The 18,533-nt window shown below is 47.5% G+C and overlaps 1 protein-coding gene across 2 annotated transcripts in view; it reads left to right on the forward strand.

Annotated features, from left to right (window-relative positions):
* The window catches only part of AVIL (advillin), a 47,259-nt gene that overhangs the window by 5,922 nt on the left and 22,804 nt on the right, over positions 1–18,533 (forward strand). For both annotated transcript variants that reach the window (XM_080994493.1, XM_080994492.1), the window contains exons 2-8: positions 1,648–1,747; positions 3,053–3,127; positions 5,924–6,120; positions 12,628–12,736; positions 12,863–12,973; positions 15,917–16,122; positions 17,074–17,152. In XM_080994493.1, the coding sequence (XP_080850619.1) occupies positions 1,682–1,747; positions 3,053–3,127; positions 5,924–6,120; positions 12,628–12,736; positions 12,863–12,973; positions 15,917–16,122; positions 17,074–17,152 (843 nt within the window). In that variant the 5' untranslated portion in view covers positions 1,648–1,681. The remainder of the gene's footprint in view (positions 1–1,647; positions 1,748–3,052; positions 3,128–5,923; positions 6,121–12,627; positions 12,737–12,862; positions 12,974–15,916; positions 16,123–17,073; positions 17,153–18,533) is intronic.

Here is an 18,533-nt window from a genome sequence, read left to right on the forward strand (position 1 = left end):
GGCGTAAAAGGCCACAACTTTATTGATTACAGGAATTGAGAGGTATTGGCTTAGGCATTGGTTCCTATCGACTAACCGGCTTCAGCCCAATTGCATGAAGACCGGTGAGGGTTAACCACCAGCGGGGGAAGTCCTGCTGAAGTACGTCAACTAGGACCCCCCGGGTGTCACCGCTCGGGGGCGTGCCTTAGGCCCACACCTCCATAGGCTTCGGACAGGGCAACGCCCCCCGGAATCCTTTACCAGACTACCCTTTGCTTGGGGAAGGTGATGTCGCTTCCTTCCCCCCACTTCATTTGCATAACAATACCCCTGCCAATGCCTAACCGCCAATACCGGGAAAGTTGTGACATTTGCTACGAGGTAGGTGAAAAAACCAAATGGCCGGTGCCAATTCGCCAAGTGGAAAAAATTCATACCAGGCCCCTTGACGGCGACCAACCGAAGTTGATCAGCTGGAGAGGCGAAGAGAGGGCAGTCCTCGGGCGCGCCGGGCATAAATAGCCCGGGCCACGCCTCCCTGTCCAGCCGATTGGCTAGGCAGGGAGCTGACACGCCCAAGGATTCCCTCATTCTCACAGAGGCTGTAAGCCAGCCCCCGCGTGTGTGGGGAGGGCGTGGGCCCACAACCCCACCTCCTCTCCAGCTTGGAAGTGGCTTTGTGGCAAAGAAATGGCAGTGCTCTAGCAACCATGTCTGTCTCTGTTTCGATAAGCCCTGCCAACTGGGAGGCTCCCTCCATGCCCAAGAGAGAAGGAAAATGTCAGAAAGGCCATAGCTCAGTGGCAGAGCATCCAGTTTGCATGCAGAAGGTCCAAGGTTCGATTCTCAGCGTCTCCAGGTTGGGTTGGAAGAAACCCCATCTGCCTTTCCTCCTGTTATGTACTGAAGTTCTCACCCTGGGCCAGCAGGGGGCTACTGTAGATAGTTATGCAAATGAAGGATCGAAAGTGACGTTCTGTGATTGGATAGTTTTAGAAGGTTGCTACAGTAACGTTGTACTGGAGCTCTATATAAGCAGGCTGACTGAACCCTTCAGCTCAGTTCTGTTCTGGCCTCTGAATAAACAAGAGTTGTTTGAAGAATCGCTGTGTCGTCTGATATGTTCTCCCACAACTTAACACCTCCAAAGAGCGCAAGTCAAAGTACATGATTGTTGTTGTTGTTATTTACCTGCCCTTCACCTTAAGGTCCCAGGGGGGGTTACAATATTAGAAGCAACTTAAAACTGCAGAAATAAGAAGGTTCCTAAAAACATACATCTCAAGGGTCAAAAGCTAGGATAAAAAAGTTAATCTTCAGCTTTTGTCAGAAGCTGCATAATACAAGAAGGTGCCTGACTCAGTGCAGAGGGAAGCCCACAACTTAGGGGGCTGCCACAGAGAAGGCTCTGTCCTGGGACATCCCCTGGGCTTCTGAGGGTGGTGGGACAAGAGGCACCCCCCCTGTCAATTTTAGCAACTGAGAAGGCCCATAGGGAAGGATGCATTCTTACAGGTACATGGTGTGTTCCACCCCCTCATCGTTTTATCCTTACAGCAACTCTGTGGAAAAAACCTCAGTCTGGCTCAAAATCACTCACTGAGCTTCGTGCACCCCATATTCTGCCCTTGGTAACAGGCTAACCTGTTTGTTCTTATTTGTCAGGTTTTGTTGAGTATTCCAAAAACTGAAAGCCACCATGGCTCTGACCAGTGCCTTCAAGACTGTTACCAACACACCTGGACTGATCATCTGGAGAATTGAGGTGGGACAATGAAATTTTCTCAGGTCTAGGCGGAAGGTTCCTCTCCTCTCCCAAGCTATGTAGGGACCTAACTGACAGGGCACCACCTTTTCACTTGTTATTAATTCCACTTTGAGTACTGAACCTGCCATCTATGTAACTCTTACTAGCTAGGCAAGGTGGCCATCTTTCTTTCTCATAAGGCCCCCAGAGCTTTAACAGTTGTTTGAGAGGCTGAAATTCCAAAGGTGGAGACCCCTCCTATAATTGTACTTACCTGCTGCTGAAAGCTTCAGTTTGCTTAATTTCTATCCTGCGTGTGCTGGCAACTGATTGGCTGCTGTAACATGCATTATGTGGAGCTGCCCTTGAAGATAGTTCAGAAACTGCAGCTAGTCGAGCTTGGATTTTGTCTAGAGCACATTACACTGAAACTACGGGAACTCCACAAGTTCTGCCTGTAATTCACATCGCTTAAGCCTAAGATACCTAAGGGAGCATCTCTTTTCCCCAACAACCACTGAGTATTAACAGGGGTAGGCAACCTAAGGCCCATGGGCTGGATGCGGCCTAATCGCCTTCTCAATCCAGCCCGTGGACAGCCTGGGAATCAGCGTGTTTTTACATGAGTAGAATGTGTGCTTTAATTTAAAATGCATCTCTGGGTTATTTGTGGGGCATAGGAATTCATTCATTCTCCCCCCCCCAAAAAAATAGTCCGGCCCACCACATGGTCTGAGGGATGGTGGACCGGCCCATGGCTGAAAAAGGTTGCTGACCCCTGGAGTATAACATAGCAACAATGGATGGTCAATTTTTTTGGAGCCGGGTGCTGCTGTTAATCAATTTTTTAGCCTTAAGCACTTATTCATATAAGTCTGAAATGTTTTGTTTTTTTTTAAAGTTTTAAACATTTGTTTTGAATTGAAAGTGTAAATTGAAAGTATTTAATAAGGAAATCGTCTGCATCACCATGGGATGCCTGAGAGAGGTTTGGGAGCATTGATGGTTGGAGGCTGTGTCGCTGAAGCCACTAAATTGGGGCAGGGGGTTGCTTCATGTACAGTGGTACCTCGGGTTACATACGCTTCAGGTTACATACGCTTCAGGTTACAGACTCCGCTAACCCAGAAATAGTGCTTCAGGTTAAGAACTTTGCTTCAGGGTGAGAACAGAAATCGTGCTCCGGCGGCGCGGTGGCAGCAGAAGGCCCCATTAGCTAAAGTGGTGCTTCAGGTTAAGAACAGTTTCAGGTTAAGGATGGACCTCTGGAACGAATTAAGTACTTAACCCGAGGCACCACTGTACTGTGTTTCTTCTTCCCAGAAAATGGATCTGGTGTTGGTGCCTCCGAAAGCTCATGGCAGCTTCTACGAAGGTGATTGCTACGTCCTCCTCTCGGTAAGTGGAGATCCTTGCTTATTGGTTTCCATCACCCCAGTCAGCTCTAGTTTAGCTGCAAAGCTACTCTGAGATGGGCAAAAGGCTCCAGGTTCCCCCAACAGCATCCTGCCAAATTCTGTTTCTGGAGATGGCACTCAACCATATGCCCCATTCGCCTCCAATGGAGGCAGCCGGGAAGTCCAAATGCCATCCTTCAGAGGCCGGGATTTGTTTAGGGTCTGCCAGCTGCTGACCCTTATCTTAGTTCTAAAATAAATTGGGCATGCAGGCTAACAGGAAAGTCCTGCCTTGCTGGTGATTTCAGTTGCTTCAGACCATAACAGGGCAGCTGTGTCCAAGGCAGCTGTTTATCAGCTCCATCTGGTACGCAGGCTGAGACCCTATCTGCCTGCAGACTGTCTTGCCAGAGTGGTGCATGCTCTAGTTATCTCCCGCTTGGACTACTGCAATGCACTCTATGTGGGGCTACCTTTGAAGGTGACCCGGAAACTACAACTAATCCAGAATGCGGCAGCTAGACTGGTGACTGGGAGCGGCCACCGAGACCATATAACACTGGTCCTGAAAGACCTACACTGGCTCCCTGTACATTTCCGAGCACAATTCAAAGTGTTGGTGCTGACCTTTAAATGGCCTTGGCCCAGTATACCTGACGGAGCATCTCCACCTCTATTGTTCTGCCCGGACACTGAGGTCCAGCACCGAGGGCCTTCTGGTAGTTCCCTCGCTACGAGAAGCCAAATTACAGGGAACCAGGCAGAGGGCCTTCTCGGTAGTGGCACCTGTACTGTGGAACGCCCTCCCACCAGATGTCAAAGAGAAAAATAACTACCAAACTTTTAGAAGACATCTGAAGGCAGCCCTGTTTAGGGAAGCTTTTAATGTTTGATGTATTACAGTATTTTAATATTTTATTGGAAGCCGCCCAGAGTGGCTGGGAAAACCCCGCCAGATGGCCGGGGTATAAATAAATTATTATTATTATAACAAGTGGACTAACCCAGTCCCTGAACATTCTCTCTTCCGGCGCATCATCCCAAGCACTCAAAGGCAACATTTGCATTTGTAAGCGAAAAACCCAAACCCCACATGCACTGGCAGATAGATGCACATGAACAACAGGGCTGGGGAATCTGGGGATCACAGCTCCCATCATTCCTAACCATTGGCCATATTGTCAGGGACTGATGGGAGTTGGAGTCAAACAACATCTGGAGGTGCCGTCCCTGTTCTTCTGTGATCAGCAGGGCATCAGTCTTTCCCATTACCTACTAATACATGGTGCCAAGGGTGTTACTTGAACGTTCTACCATCAAAGCATGCACCCTCTCACTGAGTCCTTCCCCTAAGTGTGGGGTAAACATGCAAGGCTTTTCCTGTTGCCCACACACATTGGAGGGGAAACCAGGATCATTAAAGGGGGGGGGGGATAGAAGTGGAATGCCTAATGTTTGCAATGACATCTGCTGGAGAGAGTGATAAATACATTTACACACAGCATACTTCATCCTGCACAGCAATAGGACCTCTTCTTTTTATCTGCTAAGACACAGTTCTTCAAGCTTGGGTCCCCAGATGCTGTTGGACTACAACTCCCATCATCCCGAGGCAGCTTAGCCAATGGTCAGGGAAGATGGAAGCTGTAGCGTCTGAGGACCCAAGGTTGAAGAAGGCTGTCCTAGGAGATGAGCTGGGTCACTCCAAGCTTCTGTTATGGACAAAAACAATCCCATAGCTAGTGGCCTCAGACAGTGATGCGCTGCGAAGGTTGAAGAGCAGTGGTGGGCCTTGGGGTGGAATGGCTCCAGGGCAGCGTTTTCCAAACTTGGATTTTCAGCTGTCGTTGGACTACAGTTCTCATCACCCCTAACCACTAGCTAGGGATGATGGGAGTTGTAGTCCAAAAAACAGCTGGAGACCCAAGTTTAGGAAACCCTGCTGTTTGGATTCTAAGCTGGGAGCAAACTCAGCGCTCAGTCATTCAGGGACTTTGGTTATTACTAGTATGCCCCGCAGAGGACCTTAAGGTCCACAAATAACAACACTTTGGAGGTCCTAAGGCTTAAGGAGGTTAGATTGGTTTCAACTAGAGCCAGGGCCTTTTCAGTACTGGCCCTGATGTGGTGGAACGCTCTGTCACAAGAGACTAGGGCCCTGCGGGACTTGACTTCTTTCCGCAGGGCCTGCAAGACAGAGCTGTTCCGCCTGGCCTTTGGTTTGGACTCGGTCTGACCCTTATGTTTCCCTCCCCTTATGGTCTTGATTTATCGGCTACTTTAAAATGAGGCTGCATTTTAAATGGCATTTTAACCTGTATTTTAAATTGGTTTCCCCCCATCTTTCCCCCCTATTATATTTTTACTGTGATTTTATTGGTGTTAGCCGTCCTGAGCCCAGCTCTGGCTGGGGAGGGCGGGGTATAAATAAATTTATGATGATGATGATGATGATGATGATGATGATGTGCAAGTCAGGGGTCCCGGACCCTATGACTGTACTTACCGTATTTTTTGCTCTATAAGACTGACTTTTTCCCTCCTAAAAAGTAAGGGGAAACGTGTGTGCGTCTTATGGAGCGAATGCAGGCTGTGCAGCTATCCCAGAAGCCAGAACAGCAAGAGGAATTGCTGCTTTCACTGCGCAGCGATCCCTCTTGCTGTTCTGGCTTCTGAGATTCAGAATATTTTTTTTCTTGTTTTCCTCCTCCAAAAACTAGGTGCGTCTTGTGGTCTGGTGCGTCTTATATAGCGAAAAATACGGTATTTATCCCAATGACGTCTGTCCCTCCTGCAGACCCGTAAATCGGGCAGCGTCCTGTCCTATGACATCCACTACTGGATTGGCAAACGTTCCTCGTTGGACGAGCAGGGCTGTGCTGCCATCTATACCACCCAGCTGGACGACTACCTCGGTGGGGTTCCCGTTCAGCACCGTGAGGTGCAGGGCCACGAGTCTGAGCTCTTCAAGGGCTACTTCAAGCAAGGTCTCATGTGAGTAAGGGGTCGCCATGGGAATGGCAACATCTCGGCAGGTAGCCCTTTTCTTGTCAATCCAGGCATGGCCGGCCCAAGATGTTTTGCTGCCTGAGCCTCCCTGCAGGGAGGGTCTGTAATTGTTGTTTAGTCGTTTAGCCGTGTCCGACTCTTCGTGACCCCATGGACCAGAGCACACCAGGCCCTCCTGTCTTCCACTGCCTCCAGCAGTTTGGTCAAACTCATGCTGGCAGCTTCGAGAACACTGTCCAACTATCTCGTCCTCCGTCGTCCCCTTCTTCTTGTGCCCTCCATCTTTCCCAACATCAGGGTCTTTTCCAGGGAGTCTTCTCTTCTCACGAGGTGGCCAACGTATTGGAGCCTCAGCTTCAGGATCTGTCCTTCCAGTGAGCACTCAGGGCTGATTTCCTTCAGAATGGATAGGTTTGATCTTCTTGCAGTCCATGGGACTCTCAAGAGTCTCCTCCAGCACCATAATTCAAAAGCATCCATTCTTCGGCGATCAGCCTTCTTTATGGTCAAGCTCTCACTTCCATACATCACTACTGGGAAAACCATAGCTTTAACAGACCTTTGTTGGCAAGGTGATGTCTTTACTTTTTAAGATGCTGTCTAGGTTTGTCATTGCTTTTCTCCCAAGAAGCAGACTTCTTTTAATTTCGTGGCTGCTGTCACCATCTGCAGTGATCATGGAGCCCAAGAAAGTAAAATCTCTCACTGGCTCCATTTCTTCCCCTTCTATTTGCCAGGAGGTGATGGGACCAGTGGCCATGATCTTCTTTTTTTGATGTTCAGCTTCAGACCATATTTTGCGCTCTCCTCTTTCACCCTCATTAAAAGGTTCTTTAACTCCTCCTCACCTTCTGCCATCAATGTTGGGTCATCCCTGCAGGGAGGGTCTAGCCTGCCAGTTTCAGTTTCCCTCAGTTTCCCAACCTCAGTTTCATCACATATCCACATTAATTTGGGGGGGGGGAGTGCTCATGAAATTAAAGCATTTGACTGCACATTTCTCTTTTGTATGCAGATTTGCCTAATATACATATTCGGTCAAATAGATTTCCCCCAGAATAGTGCACCTCTGTATGTTGTTTTGATTAAGATGTGCATTTTCGCATACTTTGCCCCAATTTAACGCATTTTCGTACATGCTTTTTGTTGGAGAACTGCGTCGTTTTATTCAGAGAGGTGCCAAGTTCAAGGATCGCTGTGTTTCAACACACATTTTGAGAAGCGTGAATGAACTTATCTTCCCCATCCCTCAAATCCTTTGGGGTTCTTGACAGACATATCAACAGGGAAATGATGTTCTCCTCTTTTAAAACTGGAGAAAGTGGTCACCTCTTGTGCAAGGCTTTAAAAACAAAGGGGTGTTATATTTGCAGGTAATAGTACCTACAAATCATACAATGAAATTTGCATTTCTGAATAAAGTTCTGCCAGAGGGTGGATAAAGAAGATGATTGTTTCCTATCATTTAGCAAACAACATGTTGTTCGTTTAGGCAAATGCACCTGCAAACCATTTTACTATTCTGTCTCCTGGTGGTGCTCAGCCACATGACCCACGAGTATTCTTAAGCAAGGAGTGAGATCCATTCTCTGATGCTACTTGTTCCCAGAATCTGGTTACATCTTATTCGAAGCAGCCTCCTCCTGATGTGGATGTTGTGCTTCCGACGACATTTCCACATGGAAGAGATGGTTGTGTAACAGACTCTCAGGCCTTTGACAACTTGCAGTAGCGTGGCCAATGTGGAGGCATCCCTGTCATAATTTGATTACCAACAGCAGATACCAAACTGGCTGTTTGAAGGCTGGCTGATTTTTTATATATATAGTGCTTGCTTTATTTACAGCTTTTCAGGTGGACCTCACAAAGCTGTTTGCATACCATTATTAAGAAGCATCAACAGGAAACCAAAGAGCCCATGGGCTGTGTTCAACTTACTTGCAAAGACAGTAGGACTGGCTTGTTACTTCAATTTATGTGAAGTCATACACATCACCATCTAGGGCAGGCATGGCCAAACTTGGCCCTCCAGCTGTTTTGGGGCTACAGTTCCCATCATCCCTGACCACTGGTCCTGTTAGCTACGGATGATGGGAGTTGTAGTCCCAAAACAGCTGGAGGGCCAAGTCTAGGGAGTTCCCCCACCCTGTAAAACTATTACCGTAAGTTCAGACTCTAAGATTACCTAACCACTGCAGTTTCCTTGTACCTATCCCTCATCAACCACCGTCTCTATATTGGCCTTGTATTGGGATTTTGGGGGAGTTGCCTTGTTAATGTTCTGCTAATATGGTTTGCAAGAACTGTAATTCTCCTGGGATCAGCCCCCTTAGTGGAATATTTCTTAGTGAGCATATGCACATAAGTGCATGAGCCCGAGGTGCCGGTATGGGGCAAACTCTGACATCTCATGTTCTGCAGGTGCTGGTGTGCATCTTCTCACTGAAAGCTGATGGGCTTTGCTTTCTCACTGTGGCTGACAAAGTACAACCATTAGCAGAAGCAGTGGTGGAGCAACATGCTGCAGGCCCTGGAGCGGAGAACAGGCGGGGGCATGGCTGGTGTGCGTCCCAAGGGCGTGGCGCGTCACTTGTGGGGGCGTGGCGCATCGCTCGCAGGGGCGTGGCATGTGTCTTGGGGGGGCAGCTGCGATGGCACCCTTTCCCCAAATGGTACCCGGCGCGCTGTGTTCTCCCGCGCCCCCCTTCGTACCCCAGTGATTGGAATGATTTCCATTTGCCCAACTGAGCTTCTCCTCCCTCTCCTCCCCCCATGTGCCCCCTCCTCAAATCTACTTCAGAAGTAAGTGCCCCCCCTGCTTAAAATGTTGAGTCCCCACTCTGCCAAGAAGCTCACTGGGTGACCTTGGGCCAGTCACTGTCTCTCAGGTTTGTTGTGATGAAGAAGAAGAAGAGTTTGGATTTGATATCCCGCCTTTCACTCCCTTTAAGGAGTCTCAAAGCGGCTAACATTCTCCTTTCCCTTCCTCCCCCACAACAAACACTCTGTGAGGTGAGTGGGGCTGAGAGACTTCAGAGAAGTGTGACTGGCCCAAGGTCACCCACCAGCTGCATGTGGAGGAGCGGAGACACGAACCCGGTTCCCCAGATTACCAGACTACCGCTCTCAACCACTACACCACACTGGATGAGATAGCAGGGAGGCGAGAACCATGTTACACCACCTTGAGCTCCTTACCCCCCCCCCAATCTTTTTATTAGTTTTCCAAATTTATAACAAACATAAAAGAAAAACATTACATTACAATATAAAAAAAGAAAACAAACATTTATCCTAATTGTTAAAATCCCACTTTTGTTATCATAGATGACTTCCTCGAATCCCCCTAGCTGAGTTTCCATATAACTCATTGTAGCAGTTTTCCAATACTACTTTTAAATAAGATTAACTTAATCAATTAACATCTTTCTTTCTTTTCATATTGTCTTCTATCCATAATGTTATATAGTTTAACATATTTAACTCCTAGGCCAATTTGGTACTTACAAGTAGTTCTACTTATGTTATCTTAGAATATTTAACTAAATAGTCCTTAAATTTCTTCCATTCTTCTTGATACTCCTCCTCTTTCTGTTCGTGGATTCTTCCAGTCAGGTCAGGCAGCTCCAAAAAGTCCATCATCTTCATCTGCCATTCCTCCACTGTTGGTATTTCTTGTAGTTTCCAATTTTTGGCTAACAAAATTCTTGCTTACTTGAGCTCCTTGGATGAAAAGGTGGCATATAAATGTAATAAATTTGGTATATAAATGTAATAAAGAAAGAAATACGGTAGTCTGGGAAGGCCTGAGCACCGAGAACTCTGCATTACCTATTAACTCCACTAGATGGGGATAAAGCGCCAAGTCTCTGCTGGGCTGAAGTTCCTATCTACTGAAAAGTGCCATATATTTGCTTCATGTTGCCGCGGAAATTTCCCCAACCCTTCTTGCTTTTAAAAGGAAATCCTTTTGTATGAGCCAAAACCGAAGCATCCTTAAAATCCCCGTCATTTAACTTGCTGCCTCAACCATTTTCCATGGACCTTGCCTTTAGGTTGGTTACCGCAGCAGCAGGAATCTTATAAAGACGTCTTAAATTGTTTAAAGGTAAAGGGACCCCTGACTATTAAGTCCAGTTGCGGATGACTCTGGGGTTGTGGCACTCATCTCGCTTTACTGGTCGAGGGAGCCGGCGTTTGTCTGCAGACAGTTTTTCTGGGTCATGTGGCCAGCATGACTAAGCCGCTTCTGGCGAACCAGAGCAGCGCATGGAAACGCCGTTTACCTTCCCGCCGGAGCGGTACCTATTTATCTACTTGCACTTTGACGTGCTTTCGTTTTCGTTTTTTTTTGAATGATATTTATTAAGGTTTCAAAAAAAAGATTACACAGATAAGGAGAAAAGAAAAAAAGAAAGAAAGAAAGAAAAGAAAAAGTACAAAATACAGATAAAAAAAATAAAAAACACTTAAAAACAAATCAATCTTTCCATGCCTTACATTTCATTTCCTTGCTTCCCTGACCTCCTCACACCTCCCTTTTTTGTATTCCAATTCAATTAGTTAATTCAGCAATTCCTTTCCCTCTTTGTTTTTGTCTTAATCCTTTAACTTAATATATTATAACTTTGAATTCTCACCTGTTAACAATCCATTTTTACATACACCTTTATAACATTGCTGCTAAAACCACTTAACTTCATTCTGACATCATTCTAACATTCATTAATTTTGCAGTATTTCTGTAAATAGTCTTTAAATTTCTTTCAATCTTCTTCCACCGACTCTTCTCCCTGGTCTCAGATTCTGCCAGTCATTTCCGCCAGTTCCATATAGTCCTCACTTTGACGTGCTTTCGAACTGCTAGGCTGGCAGGAGCAGTGACTGAGCAACAGGAACTCACCCCGTAGAAGGGATTCAAACTGCCGACCTTCTGATTGGCAAGCCCTAGGCTCTGTGGTTTAGACCACAGCGCCACCCACATCCCCTTAAATTGTTTACTCATTGAAAAAAAACATTAACTGGGTTGACAGTGCAATCCTATGCTTTCTTACTCAGAAGGAAGACCCAGTGATGCTTGCTCTCAGCAGAACAGGCTTAGGATGGGAGCCTAAATCTGCATATGAACAAAATAATAGTTTTGAAGCGGGTAGGGAAGCCCCCCCTTTTGTTTTAGATGTTGCATGGATGTGTCACAGAAGCCACGGTCTTGGCAGAGGCACGTTCCCTCCTGTGTCTTCCAAGATGGCACCCGGCAACCATGGTTCTTATAAGTACCGTATTTTTCGCCCTATAGGACGCACTTTTTCCCTTCCAAAAATGAAGGGGAAATGTGTGTGCGTCCTATGGGGCGAATGCAGGCTTTCGCTGAAGCCTGGAGAGCGAGAGGGGTCGGGCAGATTTCGCTGAAGCCTGGAGAGTGAGAGCACCCCGGGCTTCGGGCAGATGTCCGCAAGCCTTGCGAGCCCGGCGGGGGTTCCCATCTCGCTGTCATGGCTTCTTTGCTCTTTGGGGCTCAGGGGGGAAATAAATTCCCCCCCCCCAAAAAAAATAAGTGCGCCCTATGGGCCGGTGCGCCCTATAGGGTGTAAAATATGGTATATTAAAAATAGCCAAGCTTTTAAGCGTGTTGTATGATTAATTGGGGTCATAGGAGCCAACTCCAGGGGACCAGGGTGCTTGGTCACCCACAATAATATAACTGTGGGAGCCAGGCACCCACAAAGTCAATGAGGAAAGCCAGAGAGAGGGAGCCAGTCAGCCTCTGTGGTACTGTATCCGAGAGAGAAGCAGTCCAGTTCTGCCCTGTGCAGCCAGCGGGTGAGGCACCCTTTTCCAGATTCTTTTTTGTGGGGGCTCAGATGCAGAGGAAGAGGCTCTCTGCCTCCGCATCCGAGCTCCTCCCCACGGAATTGCGTTTTTGGAAGAGCCCTCATGACGGTGATGGGCACCCACAATTCTGAGGGTGAGATGGTGTCCCTGATTGGTGTTACGGTGGTACCTCGGTTTTCAAACGTAATCCATTCCGGAAAGACCGTTCAGCTTCCAAAACGTTTGAAAACAGAGGCGCAAAGGGCGGCCTGCAAATTTAATGGGGAAAATTGAAAAAAAACTCAGTGGAAGCTGTTCTGACCTCCAAGGTGCGTTCGAAAACGGAAGCATTTACTTCCAGGTTTTCAGCGTTCGAAAACCGAAACGTTCAGCTTCCAAGACACCAAAAACCGAGATGTCACTGTCTGTCTGTCTGTCTGTCTGTCTGTCTGATGCACACACACACACACACACACACACACACACACACACTTTAAAATCAATACATCTAACTGATTGATTAAAATCTGAAGCCACAGTGAAATGATTACCACAGCATTGGTTGGATATTTCTCTGCTCATCCTTTGCTAGTTCTCTGTAGCTGGAAGTCACAAGTGATCATTCCTAATTCTCTGGAGCATGTAGCCTGCACAGTTCTCACACCCCTCTCCCCCAAACAGCTACAAGAAAGGGGGTGTTGCGTCTGGGCTGAACCACGTGGAGACCAATGTCTACAACGTCAAGCGTCTGTTGCACGTCAAGGGCAAGAGGAATGTGATAGCTGCAGAGGTGAGTTGTTCCTCCCCCCCCCGCCCCCCGCCTCGTCTGAAAGTGCCCTCAGCTTCTGGTTGGCTTGCTCTAACTCACCGCTTCCCTCTCTTCCCTGCCCCTGTCTTCTGCCTTCAACACTCGCAGGTGGAGATGAGCTGGGACAGCTTCAATGTCGGCGACGTTTTCCTACTGGACCTTGGCAAAGTCATTGTGCAATGGAATGGGCCGCAGAGCAACAAGCAGGAACGCATGAAGGTGTGAGCTCTAGCAGGAGGCGCTATCTTGAGTTTATACTTCCTTGAGGTTCTGACTGAGGGCCAAACTACATGTTAAAGTGGGCATACCAGGTTTGGAGGTGTTGTTTTTTAACAGTCTAAAACAGTCTTTCTAATAATAATAACTGTAATGAGTATGAGTTACTCGTGCGTAAACTGGTGCCTCTCTAGGCTAATTTGCCTTGTTAAACCTTTCTGACTGCACAGCCCTTTCTCATCGTGACTGCCTCAGTCGCTGGCAGAATCCGTCAGTGGGCGTTTCTTGAACCTCTTCCAACATAAAAGTTGTTTGACACCCAGTCTCCTCCTCCTCTCACTGCGCGGGAGTCTTCTGCGCAGGGAGGGCGTGGGTAGCGGAGGACCTGTCCCCTCCTCACTGAGTTCCAGTGAAGAGACCTGGAGCCCTCTCTCCGATTCCCCCATCTGCCCCCCTTTATCCCTGGTGTTGCGCTTAAATGCTTCCCCCTCTACTGAGCTGTTTCTCCCCCTGCTGCTGGGTCCTTCGCCAGCATCATCTAGGAGCCTCCCCTTCGCCTCTCGCTCCGATGTCAGTTCCCTGACAATAATAATAATAATAATTATTATTATTATTATTATTATTATTATTATTATTATTATTTATTATTATTTATACCCCGCCCATCTGGCTGGGCTTCCCCAGCCACTCTGGGCGGCTTCCAAAAAAATATTAAAATACTATAATACATCAAACATTAAAAGCTTCCCTAAACAGGGCTGCCTTCAGATGTCTTCTAAAGGTCTGGTGGTAGCTGTTCTCTTTGACATCTGGTAGGAGGGCATTCCACAGGGAGGGCGTCACTACTGAGAAGGCCCTCTGTCTGGTTCCCTGTAACTTGGCTTCTCGCAGTGAGGGAACTGCCAGAAGGCCCTCGGTGTTGGACCTCAGTGTCCAGGCAGAATGATGGGGGTGGAGACGCTCCTTCAGATATACTGGACCAAGGCCGTTTAGGGCTTTAAAGGTCACCACCAACACTTTGAATTGTGCTCAGAAACGTACTGGGAGCCAATGTAGGTCTTTCAAGATCGGTGTTATGTGGTCTCTGCAGCCGCTCCCAGTCACCAGTCTAGCTGCCGCATTCTGGATTAGTTGTAGTTTGCGGGTCACCTTCAAAGGTAGCCCCACGTAGAGCGCATGGCAGCAGTCCAAGCGGGAGATAACCAGAGCATGCACCACTCTGGAGAGGCAGTCCGCAGGCAGATAGGGTCTCAGCCTACTTACCAGATGGAGCTGGTAAACAGCTGCCCTGAACACAGAATTAACCTGCGCCTCCATGGACAGCTGTGAGTCCAAAATGACTCCCAGGCTGCGCACCTGGTCCTTCAGGGGCACAGTTCCCGCATTCAGGACCAGGGAATCCTCCACACCCGCCCGTCTCCTGTCCCCCGAAAACAGTACTTCTGTCTTGTCAGGATTCAACCTCAATCTGTTAGCCGCTATCCAACCATCCAACCTTCTTAGCCTTGGTTCTCCAGCTGTTGCTCGACTACAGTTCCCATCATCCCTGCCCACTGGTCCTGCTTGCTAGGGATGATGGGATCTGTAGTCCAACAACATCTGGAGACCCAAGTTTGGGAAACTGTAGTGCAGACCGAGTCACAGACAGGTTGAGAAAGGCTGGTCTAAAGCTTTTACTTTGTGCCACAGCCCTGATCACCATAGTCCACACCCTCAACAACAAGCTGCAATTACTATACTCACGGAGGGAAAACTTGCAGGCTTACATTTTTTTGATGCTTTAAAAGTTTCTTTGCTAAGAGGAAGGCAAAGTAGGCTCAGGGAAAAGAAGAAGGCTGGGAGCATTTGTTTGTTGTCGGCTGCTCAGTTTGAATAGTAATAATAAATAATAAATTTTTATTTATACCCCGCCCTTCCCAGTTCAAAAACCAGGCTCAGGGCGGCTAACAACAAATTTAAAACATTTAATTGTAAAAGCAGCATAAAATACAGTATAAAAACACGAATAACAATAAAATCCAAAGTTCAGAAATCAATTTAGGGGAAATCCATCTAATAAGCATTAGATAATCACCACGGCTAGCTGGCTGAATTTGTCCTACTTGGGCCAGTGAGGAGGCCAGGGGAGATTTAGCTGTGGGGTCTCAGAGCAGGTAATCTTCATAAAAGGGGAGGGGGAGGGAAGAAAAGGGAAATAAAAGATCAGGCTGAATTCAGATTAAAGGCCAGGTGGAATAGCTCTGTCTTACAGGCCCAACAGAAGGAGGTTAAATCCTGAAGGGCCCTAGTCTCACGGGACAGAGCATTCCACCAGGTCAGAGCCATCACTGAAAAGGCCCTGGTGGAGGATAGTCTGACTTCCTTAGGGCCCGGGACCTCTAAACTATGGTCATTCATGGACCTTAAGGTCCTCTGCGGGACATACCAGGAGAGGCAGTCCCGTAAAAACGAGGGCCCTAAGTCACAAAGGGCTTTAAAGGTCAAGACCAGCACTTTGGATCTGATCCTATACTCCACCAGGAGTAATAGTAATTATGTGGTGACAACAATAACAACTCCTCAATTCTTCTGCATGTGCAGATTAGATCCTATAGAGTCAACAGTGTAGACCAGGGTTTCCCAAACTTGGGTGTTGGACTACAACTCCCATCATCCCTGACCTGACTGGTCCTGTAGCTAAGGATAATGGAAGTTGTAGTCCAACAACAGCTGGAGTTTGGGAAACTGGTGTAAACCGAGCCACAGAGCATTTAAAACTTCTGAAACTAAACATACATGTATACACATGAGTAGTGTGGAAGGGCCACAGCTCAGAGCACAGGCCGTGCATTTCAGAGGCCCCCTTGTTAAATCTCTGACATCTCCAGCGTGGGCAAGACTATTAGATGGACTACGTGGTCTGATTTGGTCATGGGCTGTTTCCTGTGCTCCTCATGTGTTCCTTAGGCGATGCTTCTGGCCAAAGATATCCGCGACCGAGAGTGTGGGGGCTGGGCTGAGATCGGGGTGGTGGAGGGCGAGGTGGAAGAAGCCAGTCCAGACTTGATGAAGGTGATGGAGAACGAGCTTGGGGAGAGGTTGCAGGAAATCCAGCCTGCCATTCCTGATGAGGTGGTGGATCAGCAGCGGAAGACAAACGTCTCACTCTATCGGTACGTCCATAAGACTTCCCTTTTGCATGCGAAGCTCAGTGGCAGTTGTCACTGATGCAGCAGGGGAGTGAAAGAGGTACAGTATTTTTTGCTCTATAAGACTCACTTTTTCCCTCCTAAAAAGTAAGGGGAAATGTGTGTGCATCTTATGGAGCGAATGCAGGCTGCGCAGCTATCTCAGAAGCCAGAACAGCAAGAGGGATCGCTGCTTTCACTGCGTAGCGATCCCTCTTGCTGTTCTGGCTTCTGAGATTCAGAATTTTTTCCCCCTTGTTTTCCTCCTCCAAAAACTAGGTGCGTCTTGTGGTCTGGTGTGTCTTATAGAGCGAAAAATACGGTATTTAGTGCTCATAGAATAGACTGAAAGAAGGAAAATAAGGTTCCCCTTTTTGCTTTCAAAAATCCCGCCTGCTAGCAGAGCTAGGAGAAGGGGACATTTTGGAAGCTGCTGGGGAAGAGGAAGGGGGGGAGGAAAGAGGTGGGCAGCCCCCCCCCAGGAAGCGGCAAGAAGAGGCAAAGCCTCAACATGGTACTGAGATCAGTCTTTATGAATAGTAATAGTCTCAATGTGATCTGGTTGACCGAAGCAAATAAATGATGGTTCCCTTGGGTGGTGGCAAGTCTTTGGGTGGATTCACGCAAACATGTGCATCACTCAATGACTTGACCATTCCATGATTTGCAGCAGAATTTGTGAAAAAGCATTGCAATGTGGAGGTGTGATATTTGATGTGATGGCTGTCCTTCACATATCAGTTGGCATTGCAGCTATTGAATGATGAACGTGAAAACATGAAGTCACTTGAGGAGGGACAGGGACTTGAAGGGAGACAAGTAAAATTTTAGGGGGACTTTAGAGGAAATGTTTGGGTGAGTTGGCCAATCTGTTGAACGCAGAAGCGAAAGAGCAGACAAATCTCTCTTCCTCCCTCCCTCTTGCCTCTCTTCTAGTGTCTCGGACTCCGAAGGGAAAATGCAAGTCACAGAAGAAGCCAAACGGCCCCTCAGGCAGGATATGCTGAGCCGTGATGTAAGTCCGAAATGGGGATGTGCGTTCTTCAGGGGCCTCGGTGTGGTGTAGTGGTTAAGAGCAGTAGACTCGTAATCTGGTGAACCGGGTTCGCTTCCCCGCTTCTCCACATGCAGCTGCTGGGTGACCTTGGGCTGGTCACAGTTCTCTGAAGTCTCTCAGCCTCACTCACCTCACAGAGTGTTTGTTGTGGGGGAGGAAGGGAAAGGAGAATGTTAGCCACTTTGAGACTCCTTCTGGTATTGATAAAGTGGGATATCAAATCCAAACTCTTCTTCTTCTAATGCCCATGTTAAAAACCAAGCCTGTAGCTGTTAGGGGTGTTTGAGAAATCAGTCAGAAACAGAAATGGAAATTGCTTTGATTCACGTGTTCCTTGGAGGTCAGGAACAGAAACCATGCAAGCAAAAACGAGAGGTTTCGCTGCAGGTTTTTTAGCCTGCAAACATTACATAAACAACTGTGTTGTTTTCTGTATTTCCCTTCCACTGAAATTAATTTGGTTAAGCAATGTAGGTTATAGCAGAAGCCAACCTGTAGCCCAACTGAAACAGTGCTGGTCGCAATAAACTCAGGATGGAAGAGAAATCGCTGCCTCTTTGCACCCCTAGCAGCTGCAATCCACAAACCGTTTACACTGAGATTGCTGTAATTCTACGGAATAAATCACTTGTGGTTGCAACCTTGTACAGGCAACTTCCCATTCACGCATGGGTTGCGTTCCAGGTCATTGGTGGGTTGCGCATACGCCTGCCCCATCCTGTCCCTGCCCCTGCCCCTGCACCTTCCAGGACCGAAAACAGTGTGAGTGTCAGCGGTCGCACATGCCTTGAGTGTGTGCAAAATGGGAGCTGCCTGTACTCAATTCTGAGTACATGTTCTTGGAAACATTTCCTGAAACCCATAAATGGCTCTCACACACCACAATTCTTTCCCTCAAAGAATTCTGGGCACTGTAGTTGATTAATGATTGCTGGAAATTGCCATTTGTAAACTGCAGTGCCCAGAATTAACGGAAAGAATGTCTTTTGAGTGTGCTTTCATAGTGTGTGCACAGCCCCAGTATACTCTACCACCAAAGAGGGCCAGATTTGATGAAGTGAAGGGCCGTGAGTTCAACTTTAAGATTGAAGTTGTTGAACTTTTTATGATTTTACCCCAAACTTGTTGTTGCTTTTTTTAGGATTGGATTTGTGATTTGTTTAGCTTTTTTTAGGATTTTACCCCAGGAAATAAACCAACCCCAGGAAATAAACCGACCGACCAAACAGGCTTGGGACATGCCTGCTCTACTATCAGACCACATGTAAATCTGCCACATGTGTTTCTTCTACTTTCCCCACCTGCTGGCCATAAGACGTGGCTGGCATTCAGAAGCCAC

Source organism: Podarcis pityusensis (genome assembly GCF_964106645.2).
Source record: "Podarcis pityusensis genome assembly, chromosome: 2".
In the NCBI taxonomy this organism is placed as follows: Eukaryota; Metazoa; Chordata; class Lepidosauria; order Squamata; family Lacertidae; genus Podarcis; species Podarcis pityusensis.